At 35.6% G+C, this 19,406-nt stretch overlaps 1 protein-coding gene across 3 annotated transcripts in view; it reads right to left on the bottom strand.

Annotated features, from left to right (window-relative positions):
* Positions 1–18,952, bottom strand: part of cmya5 (cardiomyopathy associated 5) — a 35,498-nt gene extending 16,546 nt beyond the window's left edge. The window contains exons 1-8 of one of the 3 annotated variants that reach the window (XR_012405985.1): positions 18,504–18,952; positions 11,661–15,234; positions 11,033–11,128; positions 7,618–7,851; positions 5,552–7,413; positions 4,668–5,089; positions 4,455–4,589; positions 1,867–2,013 (exon numbers count right to left, since the gene is read on the bottom strand). Coding sequence is in view for 1 of the 3 variants with exons in the window: in NM_001079985.3 (NP_001073454.3) it covers positions 1,867–2,013; positions 4,455–4,589; positions 4,668–4,789; positions 7,391–7,413; positions 7,618–7,851; positions 11,033–11,128; positions 11,661–15,234; positions 18,504–18,625 (4,453 nt within the window). In the remaining 2 variants the exon portion in view is untranslated. 3 annotated transcript variants of the gene reach the window in all.
* Positions 18,953–19,406: the final 454 nt, after the last annotated feature.

Here is a 19,406-nt window from a genome sequence, read left to right as displayed (position 1 = left end):
ACATGACAGCTGAATAAACAAGCTTTTAATTAATGTTTGTATAGTATGTTAAGATGTTAAGAAGCAGCTAAATAATAATCTGGAATTAGAGGGTTCAATAAATTGAAATATGGAGAAAATCACCTTTTTTTTTTTAACTATATTTTTATACATTAAAACATTTTACAGAACAGAACATTCAGTGACAGCAGCGGTTATTAAGAGACAAAAAAAGACAGCAGCCGCAGATGTAAATAAAAATAAATTCCAAAAAAAACATACAATAAAAAAAAGAAAAACCTACAATATTTTTTAGTTTTAAAGGACCTAGAAATACTATGTTCTATTCAGATACAACGTAACAGGTGCCCATCTTTGTTTAAAAATATCCAGTTTTAGTTGAAGTTGAGCAGTCATATACTTCATTCTATATATACATTCAAGTTTTTCTATCCACTGTACTATTGTTGGAGGGTGTGGCTTCATCCAATTTATTGTTATGGTCTTTCTTGCACTTAGTAAAAGTACAACAAAAGTACAAAAGTAGAATATATATCTCTTTTTTTTATTATATATATCCTGGGGTATCCGTTCAAGCAGGAAAAAACAGGGGAGTAAAAGGTAGATCTATCTGGATAATTTTCATTATCTCAATCTTTACCCCTTGCCAAAAATGAAGTATCTTCGGACATTCCCAAAATATATGTGCATGATTACCCACATTCCCGCAACCCCTCCAGCATTCCTCTGACTGTGGTTGGTTAGTATATTTTGAGACCATCAATGGTGTTCTAAAAAACCCAATTTTTGTCTTCCAGTCAAACTCTTTGCAATTATGGCTGTTGATCCTCTTATGAGCTTCTGAACATATGTTTTCCCAAATATCATCCTCAATTTTTTCACTAAGTTTAGATTCCCATTTTGCTTTAATTTGAAGGGAGAAAATCTTTAATGTTTAAATTTCACTACTATGGAGCTAATATTATGCCAAAACAATCTGAATTTGAATTCTGATTATATCTAAATGTTTATATGCCTTTATTTTTTATTTTTTTATTTGAATTTCTTATTTTGAATTTGAATTTCATAACTTGAATACTAAACATCTAAAACTGAAGACAAGTGATTTTTTTATAGATGCATTTTCAATATTATTATTAATATTCGTAAAGGAGCTGTTGACATGGAATTTGAACAGATTTTGGTAAAAACCCAAACAATACAAACATTAAATTAGTAATTACTAATTACTAATATGTGCATATGTGTACTTTCTCACAAGGAGAAAGTACACAACTCCTGAAATGTATTTAATTATACAAACCTATTAATGATATATGTGATTTGAGAGTTTCATTGGCTATGTTTTGGATCATTGTCGTGCTGAAAAGTCCACCCTGGTTTTATCTTTATCATACTGTTAATGTAGCCGTTTTACTGAAGCTAATATTCATTTAAAATGACTAAGGGCAGAGGGTTGCTAAATAACTTTTTAGAGATTTCAGCTGCTATCTGGGCTTTCACTGCCTTTCTACACCTCCCTTTCTTCATGTGTTAAATACTCTTCCCCTTTGTCATTTCATTTTATTACACATAACTAATTAGATTTGTTTTCTTTGCATATATGTATTTCTATGGTTGTTTTCAACCTCCAGCGAAGAATTCAAGTTAACAGCACCTTTAAAAATATGTTCTCTGAGAAAAATTACAACTTGATTAATACTTAATTCTCCCACTGTATATAATCTGGACTGAAAACACATCTCTATAGATGCTGATCATGGTCATCTCATTTCAGATTGATATATTAAGACATATGACAGCGTGACCTCTTGCTCTCTTAAACATCATGAGAGTTAGAGGGGATTTACACAGCGAATAACTGACCTGTTTTGAAGGGTAGTCTCTCGCTTGGCATGCTGCAGCCTGTGTAGTTTACCGCCATCACCCACACTTTATAACACTTATCAGGTTCCAGCTCCTCTAGATTACAGTAGCTCTCCTTCACCGTCACTCTGTACTCCTCTGAGATAGCTGCAGAGTCAATTACATTTAACACACTTTAAATGAAGCACGCATTCATGAACTGAATATCCCACTGACATTCTTCTACAGGCTAATAAGTGGATTTTTCCCCCATCAGATAAAACTTTTTGTGCAAACTGAAATTAGGGGTGTAATGGTACACTGATGTCGCAGTTTGGTAAATACTTCATTTTTGGGTCACAGTTCGATATGGGTACGATACAAGAGAAATAATAACAAATCCCTAGTGCTTTTTTAATATTTTGAACAGGCAGAAGTCACCATTAGCTACAAAACTGAAATGATTCTTCCGATGAAGTACAAAATAAACAGAATAATAAAAAAATAAACCTTTACAATCAGACTGTATATTAAGCTTTGAATGGTTGAGCCCAACCATCTCTAAACATTAGGAAAAACTGCCATTCTGCTTCTAAACTGAAATCTCTTTTTATGAAAATGCTAGCACTGACTGGAGGTCAATCAGAACAGGGGTGCAGTGGGCAACATATTGGGACATCGACACAATTCTAACATTTTTAGCTCTATACACCAACACAATGGATTTGAAAATAAATTAATTTAGATTTGCTTTAACTGCAGACTGTCAGCTTTAATTTAAGGGTATTTACATTGAAACCAGGCGAATGGTATAGGGATTACAACAGTTTGCATATGTGCCTCCCACTTGTTAAGGGTCCAAAAGTAATTGGACAATTCTAAGCTGTATCCTAATTAAAACGTGATGTTTTCAAATAACTTTTGTTTAAATTAAATGTCTAAATATATCTGAAATAATGTTTCATCAAAAATTTTAAAACATGTCTATTCTGACCCGTGCTTATTAAAATACTGTTAGTCAGAAGTTTACTTACACCACGCAGAATCTGTAAAAAGTAAATTATATTTCCAAAATAAGAGGGATCTTATAAAGTACATAATTTGTTTTTTATTCTGACCTGAATAAAATATTTCATACAAAAGATTTTTAGATATAGAGTAAATAATAGTTCATTATAAGTAAGTTATTGTGTTTAACATACATTTTTAATACTGTGTTGTTACCTGAATGATTCACAACTGTGTGTTTTTTTCCTTTTTTTTTTTTTTTTGATTAGTGATAGTTGTTCATGAGTCCCTTGTTTGTCCTGAACAATTAAACTGTTTGCTGTTCTTCAGAAACAATCCTTCATGCCCCGCAAATTCTTTGGTTTTTCAGCATTATGACTATAACTTTGAGATAAATCTTTTCACACTGAAAACAACTGAAGGCCACATATGCAGCTGTACAGAAGGTTCAAATGCTCACTGAATGCAAAAGAAAAGATGGTGCATTGAGAGGATCAGAAAACTTTTCAACACAATAAAGAAATCAAAAATAAAAAGATCATCTTTCTTGTTTCGCCTAAATATCCTTTTTTTCATTTAATACTGCAGATTAGAAACTACAGAGGATACTTTCCCAGAAGACAGAAAAAGTTACATTTACCCTGATATTCAAATTTAAAAGGCTCCTCCTGGCTCTTAATGCATTACAGTAATTCATCGCCTTAGAATTAAGGTTCTATATGACGTTTTTGTTTCAATATTCTTATTAAATGACAACTTGTTTACATTAAATGATGTTTTTTATTAAGTTTTTACATTTTAATACTTTATAAAAAAAAAATATGTGAAAACGTGTGTAAATGTGATGATTTAGAAGCATTTTTTCACATTGAGATAAAATGTTACATTTTACATTGTTGAAAGAAAAACTGTTTTTAAAAAATGTAATATAATACATGTGAAACAATTTTTTATTTATTTATTTTGAATTCTTTAAATTTATTATTAAGCCTTAAAGGGCAAATACTTAAATTAATTCACAAGGCATAGAATTCAATAAATATAATTCAATAAATATTACCATAATGATTACATAAAGTTGCACTGGACAAATTATGAGGCACAGCTTTGTATGCTTAATTTGAACAAGAACACATCCTAAAACATTAAATAAATATTATAGAAAGCAAAAATGTAACTTTCTCAAACATTAACATATTGTTACAATGCCAAATTTTTTAAATTAAATTAAAAAGCAGAATGATTTTATTTCTTAAAAAATAACGATTCAATTAATGATAATGACGAAAAATTCCACGCGGAAAATGACTTTTTAGAATTAGAAGGTTCTGTCTGGATTTGTCCTGTTTGTTTTACCCCAACTTGCAAATTTAAGATAATTTAGATAATTTACATTTAGAGCAGATTTAGGGTCTCTGTCCTGTTAATGTGGGAAAGAGAACCGTTACACGCATATTGTTCGCTGATTTGCATTTAGAATGCAGATAGAACCTTTTAATTCCAAAGCGACGAATTATAAACATATATATTCAAATTTGTCTAAACCCCAACAGTTTTTTTAGCATGAATGGGTAAAACCCTGTTCACCCCTGATTTCTAACCTCCTTGTGGCTCTTCCATACAGTAGACTTGGAAGCAGTCGATAATGTCATCTTCGTTGACTCTCCAGTACACAGTGACTGAAGTGCTGGTTGCAGAATTGGCCTCCTGTGGCTGAAGATGTGGTTTTTGAGGCACTACAAAATGAGTGATAATTTAAGTCAGTAAAAATTCAAAGGTGTTTATTCGCCATAAAAATCTTGGCTGAGGTTCACCTGGAATGGCTTGTCTGTTTTTCCCCTGATTGCCTGACTTGCCCTTGGCGTAATCCTCAAAAACCAGCAGGCCTCGTGGACCAAGTTCAAGTGACATGGTGGATTCCAAAGCTGTATTCAACCTATTTAAAAAATGAGCAGAAGGATCACTGGAACGAAACGCTGCAAAAATAAGAAGAAAATCCAGCTTATCACTGCTTAACACTGATCATGCTGATCACCACATGTGAAATATGATCTGACTAACGTTTAAAGTAGGGCTGGGCGATATGCCAAAAATGTTCTATTACGACAGTAGTACAGTACAGTTAGGTCTATAAATATTTGGACATCGACACAATTCTAACATTTTTGGCCCTAGACACCAACACAATCGATTTTAAATTAAACAAACAGGACGTGCTTTAACTGCAGACTGTCAGCTTTGAATAATAATAATAATTCGTTACATTTATATAGCGCTTTTCTGGGCACTCAAAGCGCTTTACACAATGGGGGGGATCTCCTCATCCACCACCAGTGTGCAGCATCCACCTGAATGACGCGACGGCAGACATTTTGCGCCAGACCGCACACCACACACCAGCTGATTGGTGGAGAGGAGACAGAGTGATGATATGCCAATCATGATATGGGGAGGGTTAGGAGGCCATGATGGACAGAGGCCAGTGGGCAGATTTGGCCAGGATGCCGGGGTTAAACCCCTACTCTTTTTCGAAGGACATCCTGGGATTTTTAACGACCACAGAGAGTCGGGACCTCGGTTTAACGTCTCATCCGAAAGACGGCGCTCACTGAGCAGTATAGAGTCCCCGTCACTATACTGGGGCATTAGGACCCACACAGACCGCAGGTTGGGCGCCCCCTGCTGGCCTCACTAACACCGAGATGAAGGTTTTCAAATCACGTGAAGTCTGTAAGAATTACAACAGTTTGCATATGTGCCTTCCACTTGTTAAGAGACCAAAAGTAATTAAACAGAATAATATTCATAAATCTTTCACTTTTTAATACTTGGTTGCATATCCTTTGCAGTCAATTACAGCCTAAAGTCTGAAATTCATAGACATCAAAAGACACTGGGTTTCATTCCTGGTGGTGCTATGCCAGGCATCTACAACAACTGTCTTCATTCCTGCTTGTTCTTGGGGCATTTTTCACTCGGTTTTGTCTTCAGCGAGTGAAATGCATGCTCAATTGGATTAAGATCAGGTGATTGACTTGGCCATTTCATAACATTCCACTTATTTCCCTTCAAAATCTTGTTGGTTGCTTTTGCAGCATGCTTTGAGTCATTCTCCATCTGCACTGTGAAGCATCGTCCAATGAGTTCATAAGTATTCGGCTTACTATGAGCAGAAAATATTGCCTGAAACACTTCTCAATAAATCAAGAGAACCAGTTCCATACATGCCCAAGCCTTTTCACTACTACCACCATGCTTCACTGCTTAGGATCATAAGCAGTTCCTTTCCTTTCTCTATACACTTCTCTTCCCATCACTCTGGTACAAGTTGATCTTGAGCTCATCTGTCCACAGGATGTTGTTCCAGCACTTTAAAGGCTTTTTAAAACTCTAATCTGGCCTTCCTGTTTTTGAAGCTCATCAATGGTTTACATCTTGTAGTGAACCCTCAGTATTCACTTTGGTGTAGTCTTCTCGTGATTGTTGTCTTTGACACACATACACCTACCTCTTGGAGGGTTCTTGATCTGGCTGATGTTGATGTATAAGGCCAAAAATGTTAGAATTGTGTCAATATGAAAATTTTTCTGGACTTAACTGTCCAGAAAATATTGATAAATATCACAACAAAGTACCGTTTCTGTAAATTCAATCAAACAACAGTTTATATATTTGAGCTCATGTAAGTAACTATTGCTTTTTTAACATTTAAAGTATATACTTAGAAATATACTAATTCAAGAGGCAGCTCAGTGGTTAGCACTGTCGCCTTACAGCAAGAAAATCACTGGTTCAAGTCCCGGCTGGGCCAGTTGGCATTTCTGTGTGGAGTTTGAATCTTTCCTCCGTGTGCTCCCGTTTCCCCCAAAATCTAAACACATGTGTTATAAGTGAATTGAATAAACTAAATCGGCTGTAGTGTATGTGTGGGGGTGTTTCCCATTTCTGGGTTGCAGCTAGAAGGGCATCCGCCAACCTCTGAAATAGAGACTAAGCCAAAGGAAAATGAATGAATGTATGAATCAATGTACCCATTCATTTTTGATCATATTTCTCACTTTATTTAGAACTTTAGGGCAAACGTTTGATTAAAAATGTAGAAATATAAAATAAATATCTATAAAAACACTTTCAGAAACTAATGATTACAAGTCCAACATAAAAAATAAAGAAAAATCGCTGAATAATATGCAAAAATGTAAAGATTGAACATTGAATATTGCAACTTTCTCACAGTGCTCTCATTCATTTTTCTGTCTGTATCGCCATAATGGTGTTTAATACTGCGCTCATATAAATGATGAAAAAGTATTACAGTAGACAGTGTATTTTGTGACACCACAATATTAACGGTAGAGCATAATATTTTGTGTATCATTGTATTGCACAGCCCTAGTTTAAAGGGTACAAACAACGTGTTAAGCACATCACACTCAACAAGGCAATTACAGCAAGATTCTATTTCAATTCATGCAATAATCCCATCATTGATGTCAGCAAGCCAATGAAGCATCAACAACTCAGGCCATTCAGTTACCTCATACTGATGTCTTTTGATTTCTGAGAAATGGTGATAAAAAAAACAATTTGATTAGACTATAACCTTTCTAGATAGTTCATCATTTCTCCTAACAAACCTTAGCTAAGCACTTTAAAATGCTTCCAATGCAACTATGGCCTTGGACAAAATCAATATATGAATTCTGATGTAAACATGTGACCTTCTTAAGTGAGTAATTAACACACAAATGAGGGATTGCTCACAGAAATAAACGTAAGCGGATCCGTCTCTTCTTCCTCCTTGGCTGTTGTCTCCAAAGTTTCCTTGGCCTTGTCGATATTCTCTTGGAACGACACAATCTGGTCGTACAACTGCTCCAGTCTGGCCTTTTTCTGCTCCTCCATGGCCTGGGACATCTCATTATACTGATCCATCACTAGCTTCAGCTCCTCCTCATTGTGTACCTTTATGGTCTTCTCACAATCATTATAGTTCTCCTGTGGGATAAGCACAATAATGCTGCACATAAGTTCCCAATAACCTTCCCTAGCTTAATAGCATCCCCAAGCTGACAGTGCACTAGCGTAAGCACTGCAAAACCCTTGCTCTGGATTTCAAAAGTCACCTCAACTAAGATATTGTGGGCGCCTGCCAGGACATTGCTTCACTGTAAAACTCAACTTTATCAAATGAAATGAGGGTAGTTAACTCAAAAATGACTGAAAGTTAATTCTACTCATTTAAAAAGAGTTTTGAACTCAGTGATGAAGGTGATTAGTTAATTAAATGCCTCATTACTTCAACTTAAATGGAGTAAATTCAAAGTACTCATGTAGATTATTTTTTTTAACACAAATGGTTTGTTACAATTGTTTTCCTCAAACGGTTTGAGTTACCTTAACTTATTGGGTTTTACAGTGCAGTCAAGTTAAGAAAGAAGGAAAAAAACAGCCATACTCGCTGTAATTGCTTGCATTCAATTACTTACACAATATCACTGGCACCTAAAATAACCAGTAAAAGTTTAAGCGAATTATAAAGGTGCTAATAGTGAACAGTGTTTACATCAATGTTGTGACACAAAAGGCAACCTACATGATTCTGAACATTCAAGTCCTCTATGTTGTGAGCATTTACATTTGTGTAGAGTTAAAAATTAGTTTAGAAAAATTAGAAAGAAAAGCAATGCATTTTGAACATCTCAGAATCAATTTCTCAAAGATTAATATTTTTTGCAACTGCTCTATTTATAGTAGATTTGATTATGGGCAAGTTTTCATTTTATGTTAAAAATTCACTTTTACATTACAAAAATAGGTAAAAATGTAACCTGTTATGCTTTTTTGAGCATATTATTGCATGGGTGATTGTTCAGATGTCTTTCGATGAATGATGATGGTAGTACCCTACTTTTGTTTCTAGTTTCTGCAACAAACCAGCATGCGTTGCCATATGCTTATTAAATAAATCATTATAATTATAATATTGTTTTAAAAGCATCTGCTAAATGACTAAATGTAAATGTAAACTACAGCAGCATAAGTTGGGTAAATGGTCTTATTTGTGGAGCTTTGAACATTCCATAAAGTAGGAACAATTTTGTAGACCCAAAAAAACACCAAAAACAGGTACTGTCCGCTGAAAATGGCGACATCTGGTCACCTTTTTAAACATGTTACTAACGTTAATTAACATGGTATTTTGGCATATTCTAACCAATGACTGTAAAAAAGTGTCACTGACAACGTGACATCGCCTTTTTTATTGAACGCTTTGAATGCAAAACACCTCATGATGGGCACAAACTGTCGCAAAAAACTGCTGAAATTGGAGCCTGGACATGCGCAGAAGGATTGCATGATGGAGCCCGAGGCGGAACCACGGAATCAAACTTCCAACCAAATGATTGTACGTCAAATCAACCACGCCCCCGAACTTCTCACTTGACAGCCCGTATCTGCACTATAACAAAGGCTTGCTAATATAAATATAAGGACTTAACACGTAAACTACAATAAACACGTAATTATATAGGATTTAAAAAATGTGTGGTGTAAGCTTTTTTTTAATAATTTAATAAAAACAATGTTGGACTGCAGAAATAAATGATCTTTTATACACTTTAGCCTGGGTTAGACTCAGCTATGAGCACAAAAATATTTCTCTTATAATGGGTTGTTGGTATTTATTATATTCATATGGGTAGAATTAACATTTATAAACCATGAAAAAATAAATTATAAACAACACATACCAGTTTTAGAAAGGTTTTTTATTTTAAATAAACAATCAAGAGAACCCAAAATATACACATCATGGACCGCTATTCGCCATGTGGGAAAAATCATCCATTTATATTAAATAATATTGCAGCAATATATTTTACATTTCTACAGACAATTTACACATCCCAGCACTATATAAAATATTCCTTATCAATTCGTACAACAAACTTTGCAGTATTAATATGTTAACTAATGTCTTTCAGCTGCTGGAACATCGCTTGTGAATTGTTTATTATTTTTTCTTGGCCTCTTTATTAATTTGGCTTAATTGATGGCTTAATTATATCTGGCAAAGAGGACTTTACATTCATTTTAATATTTTTTAGGAGTTTTAAAATAAAAAGCCAAAGGTAAATGATGTGTATAAATAATAACATTTACAGCTCTTTTTGTTATTTAAGATTCTTTTTCTAGAACTTAATATTTTCAAAACAGCAAATTCAGTAGATTAACTCGATAACATGCCAAAACTCAAATTTTCAGAGATGTCCTATAAATCAAGTTCAAGTAACGTTACATGAGATCGATGTGGAGATAGGCTAGCATTAGTTTTGTCTTCGTAATCAATATTTTAGATCCAGAAAAGAGAATTAATGCTAGATAATGTTCACCTGTTTTCTCTGACATGATAACGTTCGGCATGTATCAGCAAACAAAAGCCCACATTTAACTGAACAAACAGTGATCTGTCAGATCCTGGAGGTCAGAAAGTATGGTTTACTTTTGAAAAACTAATTTTATCATGATAAAATAGTACAAAAATTAAAAATTAATTACTAAAATCTCCTCCTGAATCTCCAACGGTCTGCTTAGAGGAGCTCTCAATAACAACTGTCAATCATGATGACACACCCCGTTTTTATAGCATTAAATTCCTGGCTAAAAACAAACTGTTTGCAAAGATGAACAGCAGAACTTATATCAGCTTGATAACCAGTGCCTCAATTGACCAAAACTGTCTTTTGGGAAAATTTATTGCAAGTGTAATTATTAATTTTTTTAGGCTTAAGTCTTGTTGGTTAACATTATGATTTGTACTGCAGCCAGCCCCTAGGGGGCGGTCAAACGGCTGGCAGCATCACTCAAAAAGAGGCGTGTGGCACACTACTTCTAACACAATGCTAGTAAGGCAATAATTAGCAATTTGCTAGCATATTTAGCGAATTACAAACATGAGCCAGCATGTTTTAAACATGTTATAAAACATTAGCATGCTTTAGCACATTTCTATCATGTTCGCATGTCCTAACATAGTTGTTAGGTTTTTGTTAGTGACAGACAGCCAGACAGACAGATGGATACTATAGTCTATGCACTCAAATATCGTCCATGTCTCTATGGGATTGTTTTAGTCTACCAAGTAAGAACTACAAATTGTTGGGTTTCTTCCTACCTCCACTGTGTTGTATGCCACCTCAAGCTCAGACACAAAGTCTTCGATATTTTCTGATCTTGACTGCAAAACTGATATCAGTTCACTTAGTCTTTTCTGAAAACAAAATCACATGGAAAATTACATTAGACGGAAATCATGAAACATTTTGAGGTACATCTAAACACCTACTAATACCTGCAAATATATCATTTTAATTTCTCTTTTGCATTTGCTTGTAAATGTCAGTTCACATTGGTGCATTGCTTTGGAATAAATTGTAGATGAATCATGGAAACAGCTGTCTACTTTCAGAGAGGGGCATTTCAGCGCTTGCCTTGCCATGAGTCAGTCAGTTCTGACTCATCCTCTATGAATGCTGTCAAAGGCCAATAAAAGTAAACAATCTCCCACTGTCTCTACCTGATTTACGCCCAGACATTCTCTTATAATCAACAAATATTCATTTGTTTTACTGCCGATTGTGTGCTTTTGCCATTTGCATGTCCTTCTTGCATAAAACACTTGAGCATTCAGTGACTTCATAACTAAAGCTCTTTAGGCAGGCCAGCTGAGAGAAAGATCAAATGTCAAGCTAATGCCAGGAAATCATGTCTTAGCACTCTTAAAGTAAGGGAACTTAACTCACCTTCATACTGTCGAAGGCCTCTTCCAGAGAAGCCACCTTATGATTTTGATGTTCAGCCTCACTCAGCAGTATTGGGCACAGACAATCAAGGCAGAATGCATCCATTGGTTGAATTTCTACATCCTCTTCAAGTTCATCCGCCAACTGGGCACTGTCTAAATCCTCAACAAATTCAAAGCCCATCTCCAGAGCTTGATCTGGCAGGCAAATTTTCCCATCCTCAGTTCTTGCTTGTTCAGACTGTTTTGCCTCTTGTTCATCGATCATCTCATAATCAAGCTCCTCCGCAATGTCCCGCTGCACATCTGGGTCAAAGCTCAAGGCCGAGAGGTCCTCTTGAGGTGTGTAGCTTCGCAATAACGAGAAGACACCTTTATTCTTACTTAGGCTTATTCCTCCTCCATGTATTTCTTCATAAGCTTTTTTACTATCTTCTGGCTCTAATGGTGAAACTCTCATCACGGAGGAGTCTTCTTCATCAACTTGTGGAGGAGGTGAGATGGGTTCCGGTAAATCTGATATATCTTCAATCTGAGTTTTCTTTCCTTTCTCTAATGTTGATGCTAGAGGTAAAATCTTAATCTCAGAATTCTCTTTGACAGGTATCTCTGTGGTTACATCGTTTATTTTACTATGTTCTTCGAATTCTACCTCCTTTGTTGGTACAACAGATGACAGTCTTACTTTTGAAGAGTCCTCTATGTCTGCGGTTATACTCTTGTTCTCTGTGACTTCTGGAACAGATGTCTCCTTTTCATTAACCGACAAGCTACATTCTTGCCTTGACTCAACTATGTCTTCAATCTCAGTTTTTGCTCTGTTCTCAGAAGGTATCTCCTCCTGAACAGGCTCTTGTGTGATTTCTGCCTTCTTGTTTGATTTCTCTACACCATCTACCTTGATTTCCTCAACTTGTTCTAGCTTTTTTGTGACCTCAGGTTCAATCTCAGGTATGTAAATAAGTTTCTTTTGCTTTTCCAGACCTTGTTTCAGGATTGGTATCTCAGCTGTAGGTCTATCTACATAAATGTCCTCTTTGGCTTTATTGTTTGCTGAGCTGGAATCATTTTCTAGTTCTGGGGGCATTTTCGTCTCATTTGTAATCTCAGGTTTAGTCAGAAGCTCAGTGGTTGTTGTAACTATTTTACTTGAATGTGATTGCTCTGATCCTCTGAGAACTGCAGTAATGTTAGACTCTGGCTTCTTTTTAATTTCTGCTAACACTTCTATACTATTGATTTGTGCATCGACCTCTTGCACTGCTCCAATAATGTCAATTACTTTCTCATGTTTCTCTGACTTGGGTGTTAATCCTTCACTTACTTTCTCCTCAACTACAGCAAGTGTTTCTCCTTTTTGGTGCACTAGAGAATCTATTTCTCTGGATTTTGCAGAATGTTTTACTCCAGAAGCCTTAGAAGTTTCTTTTAAAGGTTTGTCCTCTTTTTCTACTCTTGGTAGTTCTTTAGCTTTTGGAAGCTCTGTTTTATCTGTTGGTGTTTCTTTGATACTGATAACCTTTTGAGCAAATATTTCTGGTGCTTGGTTTTTTACAATTTCAGTCTTGCCTTTATCCACCCTTTGAATTTTATCTTTGTCTAGAAGTTTGCTCTGCATCTGTGTTTCGTCCTTCTCTCCTTTGTCAAATTTTGTAATCATATTCGTTTTCTGAATGTCAGTAATGACATCAGGTGATTTATTATTTTTCCCTATGCTGTCCTTAGAAACCCTAACTTTTTCAACTTCATGTGGTATCTCAATCTGTATATTCTCTGAGATCTTTGTTTTAGAAAGAATTTCAAGTTCATCCTTAGTTTTACTAACATCTTCATGCTCTAAACTCCTTGGTACTTCAATACGAGCAGTCAGACCTTTTGGTTTTTGTCTACCATGTTCTTCTTTATTAGTGGTTTTGTTTTTAGGCTCAACCACCTGTGGAGGGTGTTTGTCATCAGACTCACTTTTAGTTGTGATAGTTGTGTCCTTGATTCTGACAGTGATATCACATGGCTTGATATCTTCCCTTCTATGCTTTGCAACCAAGTCATCCGATATGACTTTTTCTTTAATGATTACTTCCACCTTTGGTTGAATTTCCGGACCACAGTGTCCATTTGAACAACACCCTGTGGACTCACACTTCGCTTCACTTTTATTTTTATCCTGTGGACACTGTTGTTCAACAGTTACTTCATCACTTTCATCTTGTGCTCTTTCCAAACATCCGGTAAGTTCAAATTTACTTTGTGGCCATACTAACATCCCCCCATCTACCTTCCCTTTGTCCTCGGGTACAAGTGCAGCTGCTGGTGTTTCATCTTTCAGAGTGAATTTCTCCAAATATCCATCTCCATCATCTGAGTCAGAGCATCTTCTTTTGAAGGACCTCTCAGAAACTACACTCTCAGTATCAGAGAATTCATCTTCCTTCTTCCGGTCTCCTATTGCGTCCTCATAGAGGTCTGAGTAATGGAAGGACATTGCTCGTGGTTCCTCAAGTAGGACTTGATCAATGATCTTTGGTGGTCCAGTTGGAAGGTAAACAGGTGTGAGAATACATTCCTGACTCCCAAATAAGACTGATCCACTTTCTTTTAAAGATTTAGAGCTCTGTCTTGTGATTCGTCCATGTTCTTGAGGCACTACAGGCTCTGCATTGGATTTACTTCCGTAGAAGACTTCATCGAGAAGTTCACCTGCGATTTCAACATCGCTAATGATCACAAAGGAATCCTCCTCAATGGCTTCATCTGCTTTTGATTCTTTCTGATTCGCCGGAGGTACCTCTGGCTGGACAGTCACTTCTGCTACAAGATTTTCTGTCAGTGCAAGTCCATCACTAGGTGCCTGCTCATCTAACAGTGTGAATTTTTCAAGATAGTCCATTTGAGTTTCATCTTTTTTGGATTGTTTATCATCTGAGATCTGGGATGAATCATTCAAGCTTTCATTTTGCTTTATTTCGTTAGCTTCTGAGCTCACACAATAACCATTTGCTTCTAAAGGTTCATGCTTAGGTTTGGATTTTATCTTTGGGGTATTATCCAAGTAGGCTAAATTTTCTGTCAGTTCAGTGCTATCTTCCTCATCTACTGTAGCGAGCTTTGAAGGTACGACAATATTGAGTATTTCAAAACCCTCCGATACTAAACTAAAGAGATCTTGATCCTTGCTAACAGCAGAGAGATCATCCTCACTACTTTCAGGTCGTATATTCGGCAGGGCTACCTCTATCATCGCAGGTCTTTCCTCACCCACCCGACTTTTTGGCACTCTGGAGCCTGACTTTTTAAACCTTTCACCCAGCTTGCCTCTGCTGCTTGTTTTCTTCCTCTTAATTCTGTCTTCGTCCATTATAATTACAATATTCCCCTGTGTGCCAGAACCTTCTAGGCTGTACTGTTCAGAGGGCGAGCTTCCCTCTGAAGCCCATGGAGTAGAGCATCTGCTTGAAGCAGTCTCCCATACGATCCCACTGTCCTCGCTCTGCACTGTCACCATGGAGAAGGATGGGTCCACCATCAGACACTGTAGTTTAGGCTTCACAGATGGATCTTGCACAGCTTCCTTTAAGCTAACCAAAAACATTATTTAGAAACATAATTTATAATGTCATAGACACATATTCTATTTCTGTATGTTTAGTAAGCTTTAACCCTTAAAATGGTACCAAAGGCAGATGATAAGATGTATCCTTTTAATAGAATCTGGTTTACCAATAGTAAAATAAAATTACAATATTATATTATAATAATTTTAATTAGATAATTTTTAAATGGGTGTCATAGTGGCGCAGTGGGTAGCACGTCTCACAGCAAGAAGGTCACTGGTTTGAGCCTTGGCTGGGTCAGTTGTATTTCTGTGTGGAGTTTGCATGTTTTCCCCATGTTGGCTTGGGTTTCCTCCGGGTGCTCTGGTTTCCCCCACGTTCAAACACATGCGAGTACAGGTGAATTGGGTAAGCTAAAATTGACCAGAGTGTATGTGTGTGAATGAGTGTGTATGGATGTTTCCCAATGCTGGGTTACAGTTTGGAAGGGCATCCACTGCGCAAAACATATGCTGGATAAGTTTGTGTTTCATTGTACTGTGGCGACCCCAGATTAATAAAGGGACTAAGCCAAAAAGAAAATGAATGAATGATTTTTTTTATTATTTAAAAAATTTATATAGTTGAAGTCAGAATTATTAGCCCCCTGAATTACTAGACCTTTTTTTCCCAATTTCTGTTTAACGGAAGGAAGGTTTTTTTTTTTTTAAACACATTTCTAAACATAATAGTTTTAATGACTCATTTCTAATAACTGATTTATTTCATCTTTGCCATGATGACAGTACATAATATATTTTAGATATTTTTCAAGACACTTCTATATAGCTTAAAGTGACATTTAAAGGCTTGACTAGGTTAATTAGGTTAACTAGGCAGGTTAGGGTAAATAGGCAAGTTATTGTATAATGATGGTTTGTTCTGTAGATTATTGAAAAAATATAACTTAAATGGGCTAATAATTTTGTGCTTAAAATAGTGTTTAAAAAATTAAAAACTGCTTTAATTGAAGCTGAAATCAAACAAATAAGACTTTTCCCAGAAGAAAAAATATTATTAGACATACTGTGAAAATTCCCTTGCTCTGTTACACATCATATGTAAAGTATTAAAATAAAAACATAAATAAAAAAAATAATTTTAAAGGGAGCTAATAATTCTGACTTCAACTGTATATACAATAGGGCGACACAGTGATTCAGTGGGTAGCACTGTTGCCTCACAGTAAGAAGGTCACTGGTTCAAGCCTCGGCTGGGTCAGTTGGCAGTTTTGTGTGGAGTTTGCATGTTCTCCTTGTGTTGGCATGGGTTTCCTTCGGGTGCTCTGTTTTCCCCACAGTTCAAACACATGTGCTACACGTGAATTGATTAACTAAATTGGCCATAGTATATAAGTGTGAATGAGTGTGTATGGGTGTCTCCCAGTACTGGGTTGCATCTGTTGTGTAAAACATATGCTGGAATAGTTGACGGTCCATTCCACTGTGGTGACCTTTGATTAATAAAGAGACTAGGCTAAAGGAAAATGAATGAATCTATAAATATACAATAACATTTTTATGGAAATTTATAAATGCCATAGCCACATAGTGTATCTTTTATAAAACATTTATAAATACTTTAACATTTATATATATATTATAAAATTTATAAAATACACAAGTGATGTCTTTTCATCACTTTTATTGACAGATTTTATTGCTAAAGGAACTTTTCAGATTGCCCTAATAATTTTATCAAAATCATTTTTTAGAATATTTTTATTTTATTTGGCTTCTTTTTGTCAATTTTGAAATGCACAAGAAGGCCGCTGGTTCAACCCCCGGCTGGGTCAGTTGGCATTTCTGTTTGGAGTTTGCATGTTCTCCACATGTTTGCGTGGGTTTCCTCCGGGTGCTCCGGTTGCCCCCACAGTCCAAACACATGCGCTATAGTTGAATATGGTAAGCTAAATTGTCTGTAGTGTATGAGTGCGAATGACAGTGTATGGATGTTTCTCTGTGATGGGTTGCAGCTGGAAGGGCATCCACTACATAAAACATATACTGGATTAGTTGGCGGTTCATTCCGCTGTGGCGACCCAGATTAATAAAGAGACTAAGCCAAAAAGAAAATGAATGAACAAAAGAGGAAAAGACTGTCCAGTCAAAAAACTCTGCAGCAGAGAGATTCTTAGCAGCACACTCATGCTACTGATTTAAATGGTTCCACTGTTTATTAATAATGATTTATTTATGACAGTGCACCCTGTTATTAAACTACCTACAATTGATAAGTAGGCCCACACAGAATCCGCGTGGAGAGATTTCCACAGATTTTTAGCTCATCGAGTCTATTTATTTAATTGTGTAAATGTATATTTATTGTTTTTTCGTAAATTTCAGTAATATTATTTACTAATATGAAAATGTTTATATGATTCATGTACAATACCGTTTGTGAAGTATGTTCTGTCTTTTAGTGGATATATTATATGCGTGACTTGCTTTGTTTACCAAATAAGTGGATCTATTTAGATTTGCATTGTACACATTAAATAAAAGTAAAACAATATTATTTTTCATTTCATGTATTAAGTTTTGTTACAATAATCCCAAAATCATTCCACGTAAAGCTTTTTTACACAATTAAATTATCCTATTAATTTAATGAACAATAATTTACTAGCTAATAACATGTGAAACATAGAAAAACAATGTTTTAGTTGAAAGAGAAAGTACATGATCATAAATAAGTGGTGTCTACTGTTTTTACAAATAGTATTTAGGCTATAATAAAAAAATCGAAATTAATACAACAATGGTTGTGTGTGTGTGTGTTTCAAAAAATGTACTTACAAAATGTACATTAAAAAATATCTCGATAAATTAAATGTAATAAAAACACCTGTGTTTCTCATGTAGATCTTACCAAACATTTTATTCCAAAGTAACATCAGGAATTTTATCACAAAATAGAGTTAAATCTAGGTTACTTAATGATGTAATAATGACGTCACAATTGTTTGCAACTTGGCAAGAATAAAATAATAAATAAATGCTGTAAATATTGTATTCTAATATTGCATTCTATATTATTAATAAATAATCAATAATATATTCTATCAAATAGGCCTCATGTCCAAAAAAGGTTACATATGCAAAACAATAATTTGAACGTCCATTTCTGTTAAGTGCAACTCTTAAACTAACAAAACAACCGTTGAAAAGATTTCATTTGTTTGAGGAAGGGCAGTGTTGAAACATCTTTGTTCCCAAAACGTTCTAACTAGAAAGCAACCGTGAGAAAACTACCTTTTATGAAGTTCCTCAATCTCCTCCTCGTCGCCCATATCCATTATTCCAGAGCCCACGTCCTGCAGTTCCTCCATCTCTGGTTCAGCCCCCTCACATTCCCCTTTCACAGCACGGTCCATTTCGAAGATAATCAAGAAATGGTGGCGTTATTTAAAATAAAAGCCAGTCTTGGAGAGTGCAGCTTCGTGTTGGGATCATGTCTCGTTGAGCGCAGTAGTTCGCCTTACTCAGCGCCTGCTCTAAATAGATTACAAATATTCTTGAGCTCAAGGTTGCGTACTTGAAAAAGAGTCACAGGTGCCCCCGCTTCCTTAACCCCGAGTTACGAATATTTTCCTGTATATGTGATTTCCCCTGTCAACAAGTGAACAGTGCACATTGTTAACCATGTCCTGAACAGTGAAGCTTGCGTGAAACTGCAACAGCGGCGGTGTCCCCTGAAATATGACACACGGCGAACACGGCCATGACCAAGAGGGACAGCAGGATTCAAGCCACTGTAGTGTCAGTTTCCTTCAGCGGTGCTAATTTTACTCTCAAACCCCCAACACAGTCATATCAATGTTCCCAAACTCATATTATGCCATGAATCGAGAATAACAACCCATTAGCGGATGCTGTCAAAAACATAAATCACATACAGCAGATGAAAGTAGTATCAGAGCTAGGCTAAAGCTATTTACTCTGAAAGGAGAAATCAGAAAGATACAAATACAGATGTAAATTTAGAATTTTGAAAAATAAAAACGAGATCTGCATTCAGAATTGTATAAAAGAACTTCAGAAATGAAAGATTCATGTAAGGGGAAACTAAATTCAGAAACAAATTGACATTTTTACAAAAAAAAAGAAATAAAATTTAGATGTAAACTCAAAATAGCATAGTAATAAGCACATTTT

The sequence above is a fragment of the Danio rerio genome, chromosome 5 (genome assembly GCF_049306965.1).
Source record: "Danio rerio strain Tuebingen ecotype United States chromosome 5, GRCz12tu, whole genome shotgun sequence".
Lineage (NCBI taxonomy): Eukaryota > Metazoa > Chordata > Actinopteri > Cypriniformes > Danionidae > Danio > Danio rerio.
This window is presented reverse-complemented; position numbering and strand designations above follow the sequence as displayed.